General features: G+C 44.1%; 1 protein-coding gene across 4 annotated transcripts in view; it reads right to left on the bottom strand.

Annotated features, from left to right (window-relative positions):
- The window catches only part of dpysl3 (dihydropyrimidinase like 3), a 37,256-nt gene that overhangs the window by 9,680 nt on the left and 11,262 nt on the right, over positions 1-16,314 (bottom strand). For all 4 annotated transcript variants that reach the window (XM_035626681.2, XM_035626682.2, XM_035626683.2 and 1 more), the window contains exons 2-11: positions 12,840-12,928; positions 11,092-11,276; positions 9,475-9,639; positions 9,180-9,241; positions 8,356-8,436; positions 6,325-6,393; positions 4,413-4,533; positions 2,938-3,094; positions 2,001-2,142; positions 951-1,121 (exon numbers count right to left, since the gene is read on the bottom strand). In XM_035626681.2, the coding sequence (XP_035482574.2) occupies positions 951-1,121; positions 2,001-2,142; positions 2,938-3,094; positions 4,413-4,533; positions 6,325-6,393; positions 8,356-8,436; positions 9,180-9,241; positions 9,475-9,639; positions 11,092-11,276; positions 12,840-12,928 (1,242 nt within the window). The remainder of the gene's footprint in view (positions 1-950; positions 1,122-2,000; positions 2,143-2,937; positions 3,095-4,412; positions 4,534-6,324; positions 6,394-8,355; positions 8,437-9,179; positions 9,242-9,474; positions 9,640-11,091; positions 11,277-12,839; positions 12,929-16,314) is intronic.

Below are 16,314 nucleotides of genomic sequence, written 5' to 3'. Positions count from 1 at the left end.
GAAAGTATTCGAAATATTGGTATTTACTGTAACATGATCCCGTGCCACGAACACCATTCTTTACATCCTTTTTGGTGTTTCCAATCGTGGGAATATTTCGGCTCATCTGCACAAATGAAAATGTGATATAGAGGGAGGAAATACCTCTTGATTGCACTTGATTCCTCTGTTGATTAACCGTAGTTGGAACTGATCAGGCCATTGTGGAAAATGTTTGCATCACTGACGGAATGTTTTCTCGTCTTTCGGATGAACCAGTGTAGTTCATGAATCCATATTTGCCAAAATCATTACAATCCGTGGGTTGTTGTTTTTTTTTCGGATTACGCGAGGATCAACTTGACACTGAGCGCTGGTCACGTGCGGAGTGCCGCTCGTGTCGCCTCAGCAGTGAACGTCCACCGGGACTTCATTTCCGCTGGGAGGAACAGTGAGCTCTCTGGAAGGTGGTCAAAAATGAATGTTCTCTCTCCCTCCCTCTCTCTCTTTCTCTCCCTCGTTCCCTCTCTCTCCGTCGATTGCACACAGACATGCGCAGATGTTTCGGTTGTCTCCTATCTCATACTCTGCTTTAATCCCTCCCCGAAAATCGGACCTCTTTTAATAGAAGTCTGATCTCCCCCAGCTCTAATACTTCACTCAGTCACATTTCGTCCACGCAAAACACTGCTTTGATTCTGGTATCAATAACAGCCGCAATATTATACAAGTAAAGATACAAGGCCCCAACGTCACTCTGTATCCACCCTTTCTGACAGAGAAGGTGTGAAACAACAGTCTCTATAGTTTCACTAGATTAAATGTCAGCGTTTTTATCAAAATTCAGCTGAACAGCTGAATAGAAGTGAAAGAAGAGGAGGAGGAGGAGGAGGAGAGAAATACAGGCCATAGTTTGAGAGCTGGTTATGACTTTAAACCAAACTCCGAACTGTGCGGAGCACCGTACGTACCGAGTTGTGTGTCTTGGCAGTGATGGTGCAGATGGCGTCTGTGTCCCAGATGACCAGGTCGGCGTCAGAGCTCACGGCGATCCGCCCCTTGCGAGGGTACAGGTTCAGGATCTTTGCTGCGTTGGTGCTGGTCACTGCCACAAACATGTTCTCATCCATCTTGCCTGTAGTCTAGGTAGAGAAGGAGGGGAATAGTGAATAACTGGATTAATGACCCAACAGTACCCCTAGCACCTCACATGCGAAATGAACTCGGTTTCTACATAAGAGATGGATTTGCTACAGTGTATGTAGATACAGTATTTATCTGCCTTCTTACCTTGCTAGATTTGCAACATCTTCACGGAGACTCGGCTAACCAGGTTCAAATTTTTAAACAGCGCCTCACCAAGTTCAGTGGGAGCTTAGATTTGACGTCACCGCCCAAGGAACACGTATTTGGTTGAACTAACTAAAAGCACAGCAGTTCACAGCTGTTCACAGCTACATGTTCTGTGATTCTCGCAGCGATAACAACAGAGGAAGAAAGAAAAACAATGGAGACGGTATCCAAGAGTGAAGAGAAGAAAACAGATGGGGAGATCAAATTTAAAAAAAAAAGAAAAGAAAAGTGAATGATAAAGCAAAGGCAGAGGCCGTGACAGATAAAGCGTGAGAGGGAGAGAATGACTGAGCAATGAGGGAAAGCGCAAGGAGACAGAGAACAAGAGCATCTTTATTTAAAAGACGAAAACCGCAGAGATGAAAAAAGATTTTTTTTTTCTGCAGAGCAGCAACCGCTCAAACTGAGCACCGCAGAAAAAAGACAGGCGACGGGTTTAAAACAAAGCTGAGGCTTAGAAAACTGACTGACGAATGATTTTCCTCGGGGACAAGAGCAGCGAAGCACCCGAACGAGGACGAAAATAAGAAGTGGAGAATGTGCCTCCTCTTGTTGTCTGTCCGCCTTTTGTCCTCTGTCCTCGTTTTTTTTTTTTTTTGGTCCGCAGAGTTTCTACGAATGTGGAGGGAAAAAGAAGGAAAGAAAGAAAAGCCCTAGCTTCTCCTCACCACAGCTTTGTCCCAGATGAGGGCCATGCGCTCCTCCACCCCGTTGACACCCTCTGGGATCTGAGTGAAGTCGTCCTTGCCAATGGCCTTCTGGGCAACACTGAAGGTGCAGTGAGCGCTGCCAGTGACACTCAGGTCTCCGCTGGGAAGGCGAGAAGCAGCAAATTAAAAAGGAGTTTAAATCGAAAAATCCCACGAGCACAGCGCAGGCGGTGATCCCAGGGGAGGGGCGTCTATTTACCCCCGCGCCGGCCGGAGAGGCACAACAACACAGCACAGGGACGGGGAGTAATTGGAATAGGCCAAGCGCCAGAGTTTGGTTTTTTTTTCATCCAGCACAAACCGTTACTAATGTCTTCCTGTTTCCATAAGACCGTCTAACTCACTTAACAGTCCCCCCATTGTGTCACGACTGCTGAGTTATCATCATTTTTTTCTCCCTTTCTTTTTGTTTTTTCATGCATGCATGCAGAGCGTCGTCTTCCTCAGTCAAAGGTAACGCGGGCAACGGAGAATATAAACATGTAAACAGTAGGAAAATCCAAAATAGAATCTTGCGCACTGTCAACACTTTAACTGGTTTAGCATCAAATGCATCCCCATCCTTCATTAGGCCAGAGGTGGAGCTCCTTCGTGACTTTTTTTCTTTTCAAAGTTACGTGAACGTCCTGATTGAAGAAGATGTAAGAGGGAGAGTAAAGGACTTAATATCAGCTAGGCATTGCAATCATGTAATATTGGTTTACTGTTTGTTGTGTGGTAACCGTGGAGCTAATTGTCAAGCTTGTAATACTAGTGTGTCTTATAGAACTTGCAGAAATGTGTCCTGCTTTTTCGTTCGTCATGTTGCCTTTGCACAAAATGCGCGCCAGCGTAAATAGAAGCTGATACAACAAACCAAGCACAAGATGAACAACGTTGTAGTTGTGATATGTACCTTGACAGCATTGTGTTCAGATAGTCGGGGGTGGTGGGATCAGGGCTGAGAGGGGGGGATGTTACAAAAGAAGCCGCCTTGGCCCAATTCTTGCTCCAGTAATGTGTCCCGTCAGTCCCCAGGCTGGCTGTGATTGGCTCCCCAAACACGACATTTCCTGGAAAAAGAAGTCATGGTAAAAAAAAAAGAAAGAAAGAAAGAAATCTGTGCGAGTATCAAATGTCAAGTGTACCAAACTGATTTATTTTAGAAAATTCTTGGCACTCTCGAAATCACGAGTGGCTCCAGCACTGATTGATTTGTCGGCGGTTTAATCTCACTAAAAGCTCTGGTAATTCATCTGAGTGTTTGCAGGTGACGAACCGTACCTAACCTGCGGGAAAAAAAAGCCAAACATCGCCCTCGGCAACGAGCAAATTTCACCTTGGCTCAACTGTAGCTGAGTCTGTGTTTCCATGTGAGATGAACCAGGGTTTGATTCCAGTTACTAACACTTGTCTGCTCTTGTGTTCCTGCGTGCTCCTTTTCTCCCACACCTCACCGCTCCATGATCCAAACAAAGGTGTAAAAACCCCCGGAAGGCAACTGAAGGGCGGACATTAAATCATGGAGAAGGCCTTCTGAGGTCAGCACCTTTCCCTTTTAAAACCTTTTCCTAGACAATTTCTACCCCCCCAAGAAATGTATATATCGCAATCCATCACAGCCGATGGAGCCTCTTGGTTCGACTCTGCTCTATATATAGACTGTACGGAATGTGTCTATGTGACAGCTGGACCAGCGAAAAAGACTGACAAAGCTGAATTTCTCAGTATGTCGAGTACTGTGTACATCTGCACACTGTCCACGTCTGTGCCTCAGGAGAGAGAGTGAAAACATCTTATAAGGGCAAAGGTGCAGTGACACTGGTATGTGCGTGCACCACGTCGAACATATAAGCTGAGGGGAAATACACAAAACAAAAATTCATAATTTCACAGATTCTGATCTGGACGTAGTGCTCGACTACACCATCCTAGACCAAGTTCAGTTGCACTGATTTGAGTCACAGAAATACGTGCAAATGCTGTTTACTACATTGTGAGGTGAAGTTGACATAATATTTAGTTACATTTTGGTGAGCAACATGTGTATTGAAGACTTTTTGGAGACCATGGTGTAGTACAAGTCTTTAGGTCTCTCTACGCTAATACACAATATACCAAAGCACCGCAATCTCAACAGAAGAGAGTGGACTGATGATCTGCATTTCATATTCCATTTTTCTTTTAGAATCTACCGTTGGCGATACTGTTATTCACATGGTGAGAGAAAAATGATTGTAAATATCATACATACACATATTCACATTGTGTCGGACGCGTAAAACATACCTTTGTCTTGTCTAGGTGTGCAGGCAGTAACATTTCAGACAATCACTTGGGTTTTTCTTTTTATGGATGTGATGCTCACAACGTCAACCTGCTGTTCTTTACCTTTCTTGCGGGCCTGTGAGATGATGTCTGCAGCGCTCTTGCTCATGACGCGGGTCACATAGAGAGGACAGTTGGTCTGGCTGGCGATGGTGATGGCACGGAACACCGCCTCCGCCTCCAGCTACAGAAGGGACAGGACATTATTGTGGTTTGACTTTGAAAACCTATTTCCCGTTAGTATATTCTCAAATAAACTCCAAATATCTTAACCACGGCAAATTATATATTCTTGGAGCCCTATTATTTGAATAATCCAGTGCAAGCTTATAATTCTAACATCATAAACTGGGGAGGTTAAGGATTTACTCAGTTGCATAGAGTTAAGGTAGTCAAAATCATTTTCATGAGATGAGCAAACAAATGACGAGCAGGCGGAAAAGGTGAAGAGTTGAAATCAGACAGCAGTCACATGAATGTGAGGGAGCTGGGAACTCCTGCCCCCCGCCTCATATTCTATGAACTTAGTGACATAATATAATTATAACCTACACCGGGTTTCTATGACTGTACTACACACACGTAGCCTCCACTTTCTCCTGTAATAACATGCAATTGTAAAACTGTGCGGGTGTGTGGCTCTTAAAGACGTAACAGAAAGATAAATCAAAAGGGGGCGTGTCATGTTTTTTATTGCTTCTGAATGAAGCAGAGTCCATCTCGCTTTACAAAACGTGGGCAGGGCCACGTATGACATCATCACGCTCCCGCGTCGGGAAAAGAGACCAGAGAAGCTCGTAATACAACACCGCCGTTACTCCTCTATATCCTTCCATAGAAAATAGACGGCGGCTGTTGAATTCATTCATTTGCTGGGCAGTCACAAATTTTGTAATGTGGTATTTTGTCATCTAAAATAAATTTCCTCCCACACGAAGGTAGCGGCCGGTGTACAACCAGCTCTGCTCCCAGTCGACCACATGACCCACATTCTGCACTGAAAATTCACTCATTCACTCATTCAATCACACTGCACATGTTCGGTTGACATTCTATATATTATATCAAATTTTTGAAATGTTTCCTTGTGTTTATACTGCATGTTTTTTTTTTTACATGTTACTTTTACTGATGTTTGTTTTTAACTGTACCCTCTACTTCTGCTGTAACATGGCAAATTTCCACAGTGAGACTAATAAAGGATTACTTTATCTAATCTTATCTGATTTATAAACATCAAGCAATCGGATTAGCCTTAGTATTAGCGGTCTGATGGTTTGCGTGAGGATGGCCTGGGATGGAGTCAAATCCCTGGCCTGAACTATTGTTTCAGTCCACCCCTGTCTGTATCCTACATGTGCTCAGTGTAGTTTACAAGGTGACGTAAACTACACTGATTATTGTGCACCAGACACTGATAAAAGACTAGTCCAACTTGGCTTCTGCTCAATTGCATTATGTCTCCGAGCTTTGGAGTCTTAAGACACTGCAATGAAATGCATGACACAATGATACTGGTGGGACAACTTCGCTCTGCTGCACCACAGAGTGGAAAGTCCCAGCGGAGCCAAAGGCGGACAAGTTGCTGACTTGAGCGCACGGCTTTAATTTAGCTCGTTTTTTTTTTTCGTAACATCAGAAGCAACAGTTGTGGGAACCTGAGAATTTTCACCCAACGGCCTTTAAACGTGCCTGAAAACAAATGTGTATAACAAGAAAAATGTGCGTATTGAAAAGTCAAAGAGGGGCATCATGGACAGTGTCAGTGTGTGTGTAAGCGTGGCCATGTTTGTACTGTGACACTGTGACTTTTTATCTTGTCTGAGTCCTGAGATTAAAATCAGTTTTCTTTATGCGCATATGCATATTAAACACACAATACTTAAAAATATACTTGGTTACAGATTAAAAATGTCGACCACATGTGTGTGTGTGTGTGTGTGTGTGTGTGTGTGTGTGTGTGTGTGTGTTGTACCTCTTCTGGCCTGCTCAGCACGTGTCCCTCCGGTCCAGTGATGCCCATCTGCAGCATGCGAGCCTGCTCCTGTTGAACATACACACACAAAAAGTTATGTTAGTCGCTTCATAGATACGTGAAGGTTTTTTTTGGGGGGGGGGATGTCTAGTTTTGGCCACGCTCTAAAATTATATTCTGTTTCTGCATGTTCTCTGGTTGTGTGATGGATGTAAGCAGCAGTTTTATCATCTGGGTCGAGGCCACACACAGAGGACTGTGGGAATCCACGGGCTGCTTTCCAAGTGGCCAACCAAATTAATTCCAATGAGAGTACAGTACACAGACACAGACAAATCTAAAGGACACTAAAGAAAGGAGGCAGAGGTAAAGATGCAGCCAGGGCACCATCCCACAAGAGAACTCGTAACCCCCCAAAAGACGATGGCGCACGCCAGAGCTGTCTGAGGAGGAACACTTTGCTGCTCGGAGTGGAACCTGCTGATGACAGACTTGGAAAAATCTAGACGTGTCTACAGATGAGAGCGATCCCAGCTGTGTTACTGCAAGAAGGAAATTTGCAGCTTTGATCAACACCGTGTGGAGACTGTTCCACCTCACAAGAATCAACAAGGAGAGGACCGTCCAGCTCTCCATCAGCGAAGACAACACTTGCAAACACAGCAATCAAGCCTTTCAGGACATTTCTGGAATACCTAAAATACCTATGATGTCAAAACGAATCACACAATCCAAGAAACTGTTAGTAATAAATGATATTACTGGCGATTAACAGGCAGCTGTTTTGGTTTGTCCACTACGTTTCCCAGAAGTAGACACCCATGCAGGTAGCTGGCAAATCTAAAAGCCTGGTGTCTGGTCACTTTTAAGTTGGACTCAAGAGACCAGTGTTCATTTTGAAAGCTTCAAGAGTTTTTTTGAAACCGAAGGTAACCATATTTGGAGGAGCGGGGGCGGGATAGACTGACACCTCGTGCACTGCAACGTCCACCTACACCCGTGACCTGCACCAATTGGACGTTACTAAATGGGACTATAATTTACAAAATGTTAAAACTAGTGATTGAGACCATAAACTCAAAATGGTTACTGATGTTATGAACCTAGTGAGAAGTAGGGTCATTTTCTCATAGACTTCTGTAGAAACGAACTTATTTTTTGCAACCAGTGGAGTCGCCCTCTGCAGGTCATTCAAGGTTGTTTCGGTTCTTATAAATCATGTTTTTCCCTTTTACAATTTTGATCGGTTGTGGTGCACCTCCTCCAAGTGTCAGTAGCATATGTAATGGGTAAAAAAAAAGGAATCTGTAAAGTTGAATACAAAGAGAACCTACACACTAGCCTCCCAGTAAGTAGGTATGGTGTGTTTGTATCATGCTGTCACTTGGTTACAACATGTTGTGTGTCTCACACACAGGTCTACACAAAGCCTCTCTATCTCGAGGGCTCTGAAGTTAAATCAGGCCATAACATAATCTGGGGGTAGAGACATTTCTGATCTCAGAGCTGATGGAAGTCAGACTCCAGTCTTCGGCATCCAAGACTGGAAAGGAAAGGCAGGATTTGCAAGGAATCAGGTCCAACACACACGCAAGCACGCACGCACGCACACACACACACAGAATGACAGAATCCAGACATGGTCCAGAGGCCTGACTAATACACAACCCTCTTAGTCCAACTCTTTACGGTTTATTCACTTTCATTTGTCCACAATACGGCGCAGCCTTGTATAAACCACACCCACACATTACTGTCCTACAGGAAACACATTTTCTCCCTCATCAGTGGCCGTGTGTTTAGTCTGCGGGAAGCAAGATGTGCTGCGATAAGGCCCGACTAGACAGGTGGAGTGCGGCGGACGAAAATGAAATAAATCACACCAAAAGTAAAACAAATCCCAGATTTGGAACCGAGACAAGCAGTCAAAGAGAACAAAGACAGTAAAACGAGGCAGGCGAGAGAAGAGGAGGAAAAGAACGGGAAATGTTTAGGAGGCGCGTCTGTCAGTTCCTGCATCTTGATTGTTACCTCAGCAATGATCTCGCCGTTTTCAGCATGGACCTGAGCGATGCCGCCTCTCTCTGCCAGGAAGGTAAAGATCTCGTAGAGCTGTGGGACAAACGCACAGCAACGGTGAAATTACAGTGGCTTTTTCCTGTTTACACAAGACTAAGACACTCCTTTTTTTAAACTCGGGGGTCAACCGTAAGCCACAATTTAGAAGGAACCCAACAATTAACATGATGTCTGTCCACTGCAACACGCTGCAATTATTGTGCGTGTGGTCTCCGGGAGTGATTAAACTCATGTGGGATGAGCTGCAGTTGTTGTTATGTTGCTGCGCCGAGCTGCATGACATCAGTTTTTCAAGCTGGACTATTTCAGTTGCCTCATGCTTCTCCTCTGACCAACGGAATTAGCTGCAGCTGCATGAGAAACATGAAGAGTCCTGCCCCACACCGTCCGGACGGACACTTTGTTTGTTCTACACGCACCAGCCAGAGTTACAGTATGAACTCACTCTATACATCACTGGCTACAGGTTACATACGGACAGGGCATTTCAAGGGAGAAGATCAACGCTTTGATGGAACCATAACTTTATTTAGAACTGTGCATTATGGTGAATACCGACTGCTGCTCGCAATTTACTCACTTTTCATACTCAGAGTCCAACTGTTACAATGTTTCCGTGCTTTATGACCATGAAGTATCATAGATAGTCAGCAGGGATAGATAATGTGATCACATAGTTACTATATGTCTATAGTGCAGCCACACATACTGTATCGCACACATGCACACATGTTGCGTATGTGCGTGGTCACACCCAAAAGTGTGCACGTGCGTACCTCACTGTTGCTCATCTGGTAGTAGTCCTTGTAGGCCATGTAGACCTGGAACGAGTTCACGCCTGTTGGAATTCAACAAAAAAGGGGAAAAATTTGATTTATTTTCACTCCTCTCGCCATTGATTTAACTTCATGTGACCATTTTTATCCAAAAATCACCCTCTGTCTTTATTTTTAACAGACGACAACCCCAAACAAACCTTGGCTTTGAATTAAAAAAACCTTGGTCAAATTCTAATTTAAATTCTAACTTGGAAGACTAAACGCAATGCAGTCCGCCAGGCACTGCCTATACCTTTCTCCTTGATGAGATGATCCAACTCCTGCTTCACACTGTCATTCCAGTGGGTGATGTCCACGTGGAAGGAGTAGTCGCAGCAGGCCTTCTCGTCGGCCCACTGCCTCCACTGGTCATAGGCCTCCATCAGGCTGCTCCCGGGCTCGGGGATCACATGGTCCACTGCCGGAGATATGGGAGAAGCAGGGGGAGAGGACACGGGGACGAAAGGACGAGGGTAGACGTTCGGAAGGGAGAAAGGTTGTTTTGGGGGGAGGAAGGTGGCGGAATAGATGAATGAGTAGACAGAGAGAGAAGTGACAGACATTAGGGGAGGGGAGGGATAATCACATAAGAAGATGAAGACAAGGTGATGTCAGGATTCGCCTGCTAGTGCTTCAACTCTCTCCCTCCCTCTATCTTGCATAATCAGCTGTCTGTCTGAGTTCCCGCAGTGCTCAGCCAGAAGCGTCCGGCAGTGTCATATGTCACATTGCATTTCTAACATCTTTGTCTGGGTGCGGGTGTCCTTGGGCAATCTAGGGGGGGCACTTCAATTGTGGACATTGTCGGACTTTGTCATTCTTTTACCGAACCACAGTCCAGTCTTACGGACTAGAGGTGGACACTAAAGGGGTCCAGCAGTGCAGCAAGGTGCTCCTGGTGACTGTAATGGCACGAAACATACGCAAGTTCATGTGTTACAGCAATCTGCGTAACCGTTACACTCACCGGAGGGTAAAAACATAATATTTCCAGTAGCGTTAATCGGAAAAATTTCGGTTACATTAGTCTTGCTTGCGCATGGAAATCATTAAAAAAATAGAAAACTATACAAAGGTTCCGACACGTGAATTAGCACTTTTCATGTGCATGTTTATATGTTTGTAAGAGGAAGATTTACAGTAAATCTTCTTCACACACACACACACAACAGTATCACAGTACACACAAGATATCCCCCTCCATCTTACTCAGCTGTAATGAATGAAAGCCTCCTGCTGCTTCGCCACCTGACCGGCATCTTTATCTCATTAAAGAAGACCCAATCTGCTTATCTGGTCTTTGCGTGTTAATAGGATCGAGCCGGAGATGGCTGTCACAAAACAAAACATTGTTGTCTACTACGCCCGACCATAGGAGCCACTTTGATTTTGTTCCACGTCTTTGTTCTCACCATCACAACGAGAGACAGAACAACATCTGCCGGCGGAGGGAGACCATGAATAGGGCTTACTACAGTGGCACGCCTGTTAGTGACTGTGTCTCTGCGGACCACGGAGCCACAGTGGCAGACGAGCCACGGAGCAGCTGAAAAGAAGTAACTGGTGCTAATGAGACTCTGGTATCTACCAGCTGTTGGCTGTGATAGCGTCTGGTCGCTGAACAACACACATACGAACTCCCACTGTACACAGACAAGCTTCAATACACACACTGGTGCTTTATTTCGATGGGATTAGTGTTTCCCCCCCCCCGTGCCCCCCTCCCCTGTGCGATCCCCCTTCCACTTGGTCTTTTGTATGGTTCCCTTTTGGAGAGCCTTTTCCTCTGTTGCGGTTTCTGCCCACACCCCCCAGGTGACTGAAACTCATCCCTCACTGGGTGGAAGTCCTTTGCCCGCAGAAACCTTACCGATCATGGTCGTGCCCCCGGCAAGAGCGGCCTTCGACCCCTGGGCGAAGTCGTCCACGGTTGTGGTTCCGCGGTACGGCATCTGGAAGTGGGTGTGGATGTCAATGCCACCCGGGATCACCATCTTCCCCTGGGCCTCGATGGTCTTCACACCACCGGGCACGATCAGGTTGTCTCCGATCTGCCTGTGGAGGGCAGATGATGTTGTCAGAATTGTTGTACGATATGTCCACACAACAGAAAATGATGTTTTGTTTTCTTTTTCCTCTGCTTGTACTGCTGCTTGCGATGTACTCTGTGATGACAATGAACTGAATTTGAAGAACTACGAACAAATGATGCAGAGAATCAGAGTATCACACTGCAAATCAGCTGTTTTTGAACTAAAGCAGTGAGAAAAAAAAAAAATAAAATAATAATAATAAAATCATTTAGTGTATTATTGAATGGATTATTTTTTTAAGGTAACGTTGAAAAATGTGGCAAAAAAAAAAATATGTTTTTTTCGGTGGTCCCCACTTCAAAATCACTGAACTATCCCTTTAAGTAAATAAGCATTTACATTGATTTATAGTTCTCATTACTCAGGCCAAGGTTTCTACTGAAAAGCAAAAACACGAGGTTGCTGATCTAAAAATGACCCCAGTGCAAAAACAGCCAAGCTTGAGGCAGCACATTGTCACCATGTCAACACATCAACAATTTCACCCCTGGTTTAGAAAAAACACAACACTGTTGTTCAGACTTTATGGAGGAGACAGGCCAGACAGACAGGCAGGCTTGAGGCCAGTCATCTGGGTGTTTATTATGCAACGCCAGGCTTTCAGTGGGCGCCTACTCTCGGACCTGCCCGACCGAGGGCCAGTGGGGACAAAGGGTTTATAATTGGAAAATCAAGTGGGAACGGGACAGAGGGGGGCAAGGAGAGCGAGGGAGAGGAACGGCCGATTCAGGAGAGAGGAACTTACCCAAATCAACTCTTTTAGTGGGGCAGAGAACGAATTGAGGACGAGTGTGGCAGTCTTCACTCTACCTATAACCCCAACCATGGTGCAACCACGGGGAATACTTCAACAGCTCCATAGGACAAGCAGGACTCAAGTGTCTGCATCAATCAGTTTCAATCTTATTCAGTCTAGATCCCTTTTCCTTGAGGAAGAGGTCACTGCTACGGTCAGTTTGGGTCGTAACCTCCACTTCTACAGGTTCTCTACATGATTTATTACATCAACACCTTAACAATTCTGCTGTTCTCCTATTTTCGTTCCCTGTGACGATTGATGTGATGACACTTACAACCACTGCACATAGATATTTGAGAAAACATGAACTCCTACAGAGATTTCCAGGAAGCTAAGTTTACTCTCTCTCTCTCTCAGACAGTTGGTGATTATTTACGGTACACTGACATTTTTTGGAAAAGCCGTAGGAGGTTTCATGTTCCTTGTCACTCTCGCAGATGTCCCAAATCTCAAAAACAGTGATTGCGAGTTAAGGCAAGACGGAGGGAAGAAAAAAATATATTACGTTAAGGAACCAGAATTTCCCTTGGACATCTAACACGAACTCACCTGGCCGATACATTTGAGGAATTGGAATATTTAACATTTTGTACACGTCAAGAAAAAACATATTCTAATATCTGCAGTCTTGACCAAAAGTAAGTAAAAGGAGGATTTGTCTGAGTTGATGAATGAGAGCAAACTGGGAACAGAGCAGAGCAGAGATGAGGTCAGTGGAGGACTTACTTAATGACGCCATCCTCCATGTAGATATCGGCATGGAAGGACTGGTCATCGTTCACGATCCTCCCGCCTTTGATCAGAAGCCTGTCGCTCTGCAGAGAGAATGATGGGAGGAGGGGAGGGACAAGAAGAGACGGAGAAAGAGAAATCTTATAATTCAATCAAATCTTCCTCCAACAAAGACCCAGTTTTGTCTTGCAAGACCTCACGGGAGGAAGGTCATTTGTGTTCTGTCTCTGGATTTGAACAACGCCTCATTATTTCTTTGTAGTAATATTATATCTCCTTCCACTCAGAGGAGATAAACAATGTTTTCACCCGTTCATTAATTCATGGCTGGGAATTGTGACGGGGCATGTTTGTCACTCTCGTCCCATGTAAACACACAATGCACAGTACACGGTGGGTACCCCTGCCCAATACAGAGTCATAGAAAACCATCTCTATGATGAATTTGCATGCATTTATTATTCATCATCAGGTGTAACTGTTTTAATTCCCTGATAGGTGTGGCCCACCCAACAGTCATGCCATTGTAAATCAGAAATGTTATGAATCACCTTAGTTCACAGTAAATGTTAATATGGTGCTGTTAGGAAATAATACAACATCTTTTACAAGATTAAAATAAATTTGATTACTGGTGCACAAAGTGATGCTTGTGATTATCATCATGGTGACGGTCATCAACATTTAGCAACGGTGGTAAAAAAAAAAAAAAGCCTGAATAAATCTGTGGGCGCCAGTCTGATCACGTGTGGATATGCTTCACAAAAACATCCAGTACTTTTATCGTGTTCCAGATATTATGTTGAGGATCATATTGCCCAGAAACACCCATGATGACCGTATGTCCCATTGTGAGAAAATCCTGGAAGCCGTAGAAAACACAGAGCATCAAGTGATCAGGATTTTTCTAATCTGCGGGAGAAAATAATAACACACACACAAATGCACACACACACTTTGTAGTTTAAAAAAAAATGGCATTACAAAGTATTATCAACCCTCGTCGTGTGGTCTGATCTGGGCGTTGCCATGACGCCACAGTCAGACATCAAATCGGCTGCAGCTGCTGCTGCTGCTGCACCGCGGACTAGCTATTGCAGGCTGTTGTCATGGTGACGGGTTGACTGCAGGGAGAGAGAGGAGGGGTGACCGGGCGCCTGGTTTTGCTGACTTATTAGATAGCTGCTTGAGTGTATGACTGGCTGTTGAACAAGGTGGAGGATCACACGGGTGGTCTGGGTGGTCTGTGAGCAAACCATTTCCACTGACCATATTCATGCAGGTTTACAGGGCAGCCACGACAAGCTGACACTTCTGATTCCTTCATGACATGACTGCTTGCCGCCTCTGCTCCTGCCACCATCGGCCTACATCTTCCTCGTGTGCTAAGCTTCGGCTCTGCTGATTAAAGAAATGTGTGTTTCATGTTATTTAATCAAAGGGGATTAGTTCTCCCAGAAGGCTCCTTGTTGCTGCTCTGATTTTGGGAGCTTGCTAAGAGAGAACACTCTTCACCGCTTACCTTTTCTAATTGTACGCTGATTTTCTATAAATTCTCATTGAATATAGATAGTTAAAGTCATTTATTGAGCAGAAATGCTCAATAAATGTGGGCAGCTTGTCAAAAGGGATGATGCAATTCTTACCTGTACTATATGCCATTCTAATCCGAATGCTTTTGGGCTGTTTTGTGACTAAACAATCGATATATCTATTTGATATATTGAACAGGTCCTATTTAATTGGTGATTCATTGGCCGTTTGCAATTTGTCCATAAAACATTGGAAAAAAAATTGTTTCAATGATTTTGCAAGGTTGGAAACACCAGATGTTTGACATTTTTGTTTGGAAAATTATGATTATCTGATCTTTTTTTTTTAAAGTTACTGTTAAATTCAATTCAAATGACCAACATGCTGCAGCTCTAATATTAAATGACAGCTCAACAAATCTATTATTAAAACAAACATTAGTTACAGCCTGTCAACAGCAGTGTCTTCTTTATGGGTAGAGAAGATGATTCCCTCAAGGCAAAGTAAGCCATGCAATGTCCAGGACAAACAAATGTCTTCCTCTAATAATAAAAATAATAATAATAATACATTTTATTTGTCGGCGCCTTTCAACACACCCAAGGACACCTTACAAAACATAAACAAGACATTAATAAAACCACAGCAAATATATCAGATTATACATCTAACTTCAGTCCAGCTGTATATAACATAACTAGCTATAGTGGAAAAACGATAATATGAGGTTGTACCTCAAACAAGTAGCCTATAGCTTCGGTAATATGTTCGAATTCTGTAAAATGGCAGGATTCCTGCTAAGATCGGGCTTCTTTATTCTCCCGTTTAGCACACGTGTGAAGTGATTTACGCGCCTGGCTGCAGCCCCATTATTTCATCACTGCGATGCACTGCGGCCACTCCTTCGCTCTTCAGAAGAAGAAAAAAGGGGGAAAAAACCATCTCACAGTTTTGTCTGTATAGCTCAGATGACACAAGCTCCGAGTCGCCTGAGCTCATGCTGCACGTGTTCACTTCGTCTCTGTGTTTCGTGTGCATGTGCCGGTGATGGAGGGGTGTGAAACAGGGCCCAGAACCTCCCCAGGCAACCACACCCCGAAAGCAACACATCACAACACACAGTCATCAGTGGCTGGAACGTAGCACCAGCATAGATCATACCGTGGCGCACGCTGCCCCGAAACTGTCGCTCATCAGCTCAGGCTGTTCCTTCCAAAGTAGTGCACGACTCGGCCGCTTCAACGCCCTGTGTTAGTCTTGAACTTGAACAGGGAGTGAATACTAATAACTCCCATTTCACCTCATTCATTGAAATACTGAATGAAATATTGTTTCAAGACTGACATGGAAAGAAAAGACTTTTCAGACAGTATTTCAATCAGCAGCATAAAATCAATAAACTAAAATGGTTGACCATACTTTTTCTATGGCTTTGAATGGTATAGTCATGAAACAATGAACTGATCAATCAATTTATCAATTAATAAAAAATGAACTGAATTCACTGTAATTAACTCAGTTTCTTATTAATAAAAAATATATGGCTGCATTTATGACTGACAAGTGTTTTTCCTTATTGATTATAATCTTAATCGATCAATTGATGATTTAGTATAAATAGCTTGTTTTGTCTGACCAACCATACAAAGACTGAAAACGTAGAATTTACTATTCAAAGCTGCACAGACACAGACACAGACACACACACACACACACACACACACACACACACACACACACACACACACACACACACACACACACACACACACACACACACACACACACACACACACACTCATATCCCCATTGTCAGTTCCAGCCCACTCTCCCAACTGGCCTATAACAACGTGCAAGAGACCACAACCATTCGACAATCAATGTACTGTAGCTTTCCATGTCCATCGCGGCCCAGCAACTATCAGTTGGCTGATTT

The sequence above is a fragment of the Scophthalmus maximus genome, chromosome 2 (genome assembly GCF_022379125.1).
Source record: "Scophthalmus maximus strain ysfricsl-2021 chromosome 2, ASM2237912v1, whole genome shotgun sequence".
Taxonomy (NCBI): domain Eukaryota; kingdom Metazoa; phylum Chordata; class Actinopteri; order Pleuronectiformes; family Scophthalmidae; genus Scophthalmus; species Scophthalmus maximus.
Note: the sequence above shows the minus strand (reverse complement) of the source record. Positions and strands in the feature narration are given on the sequence as shown.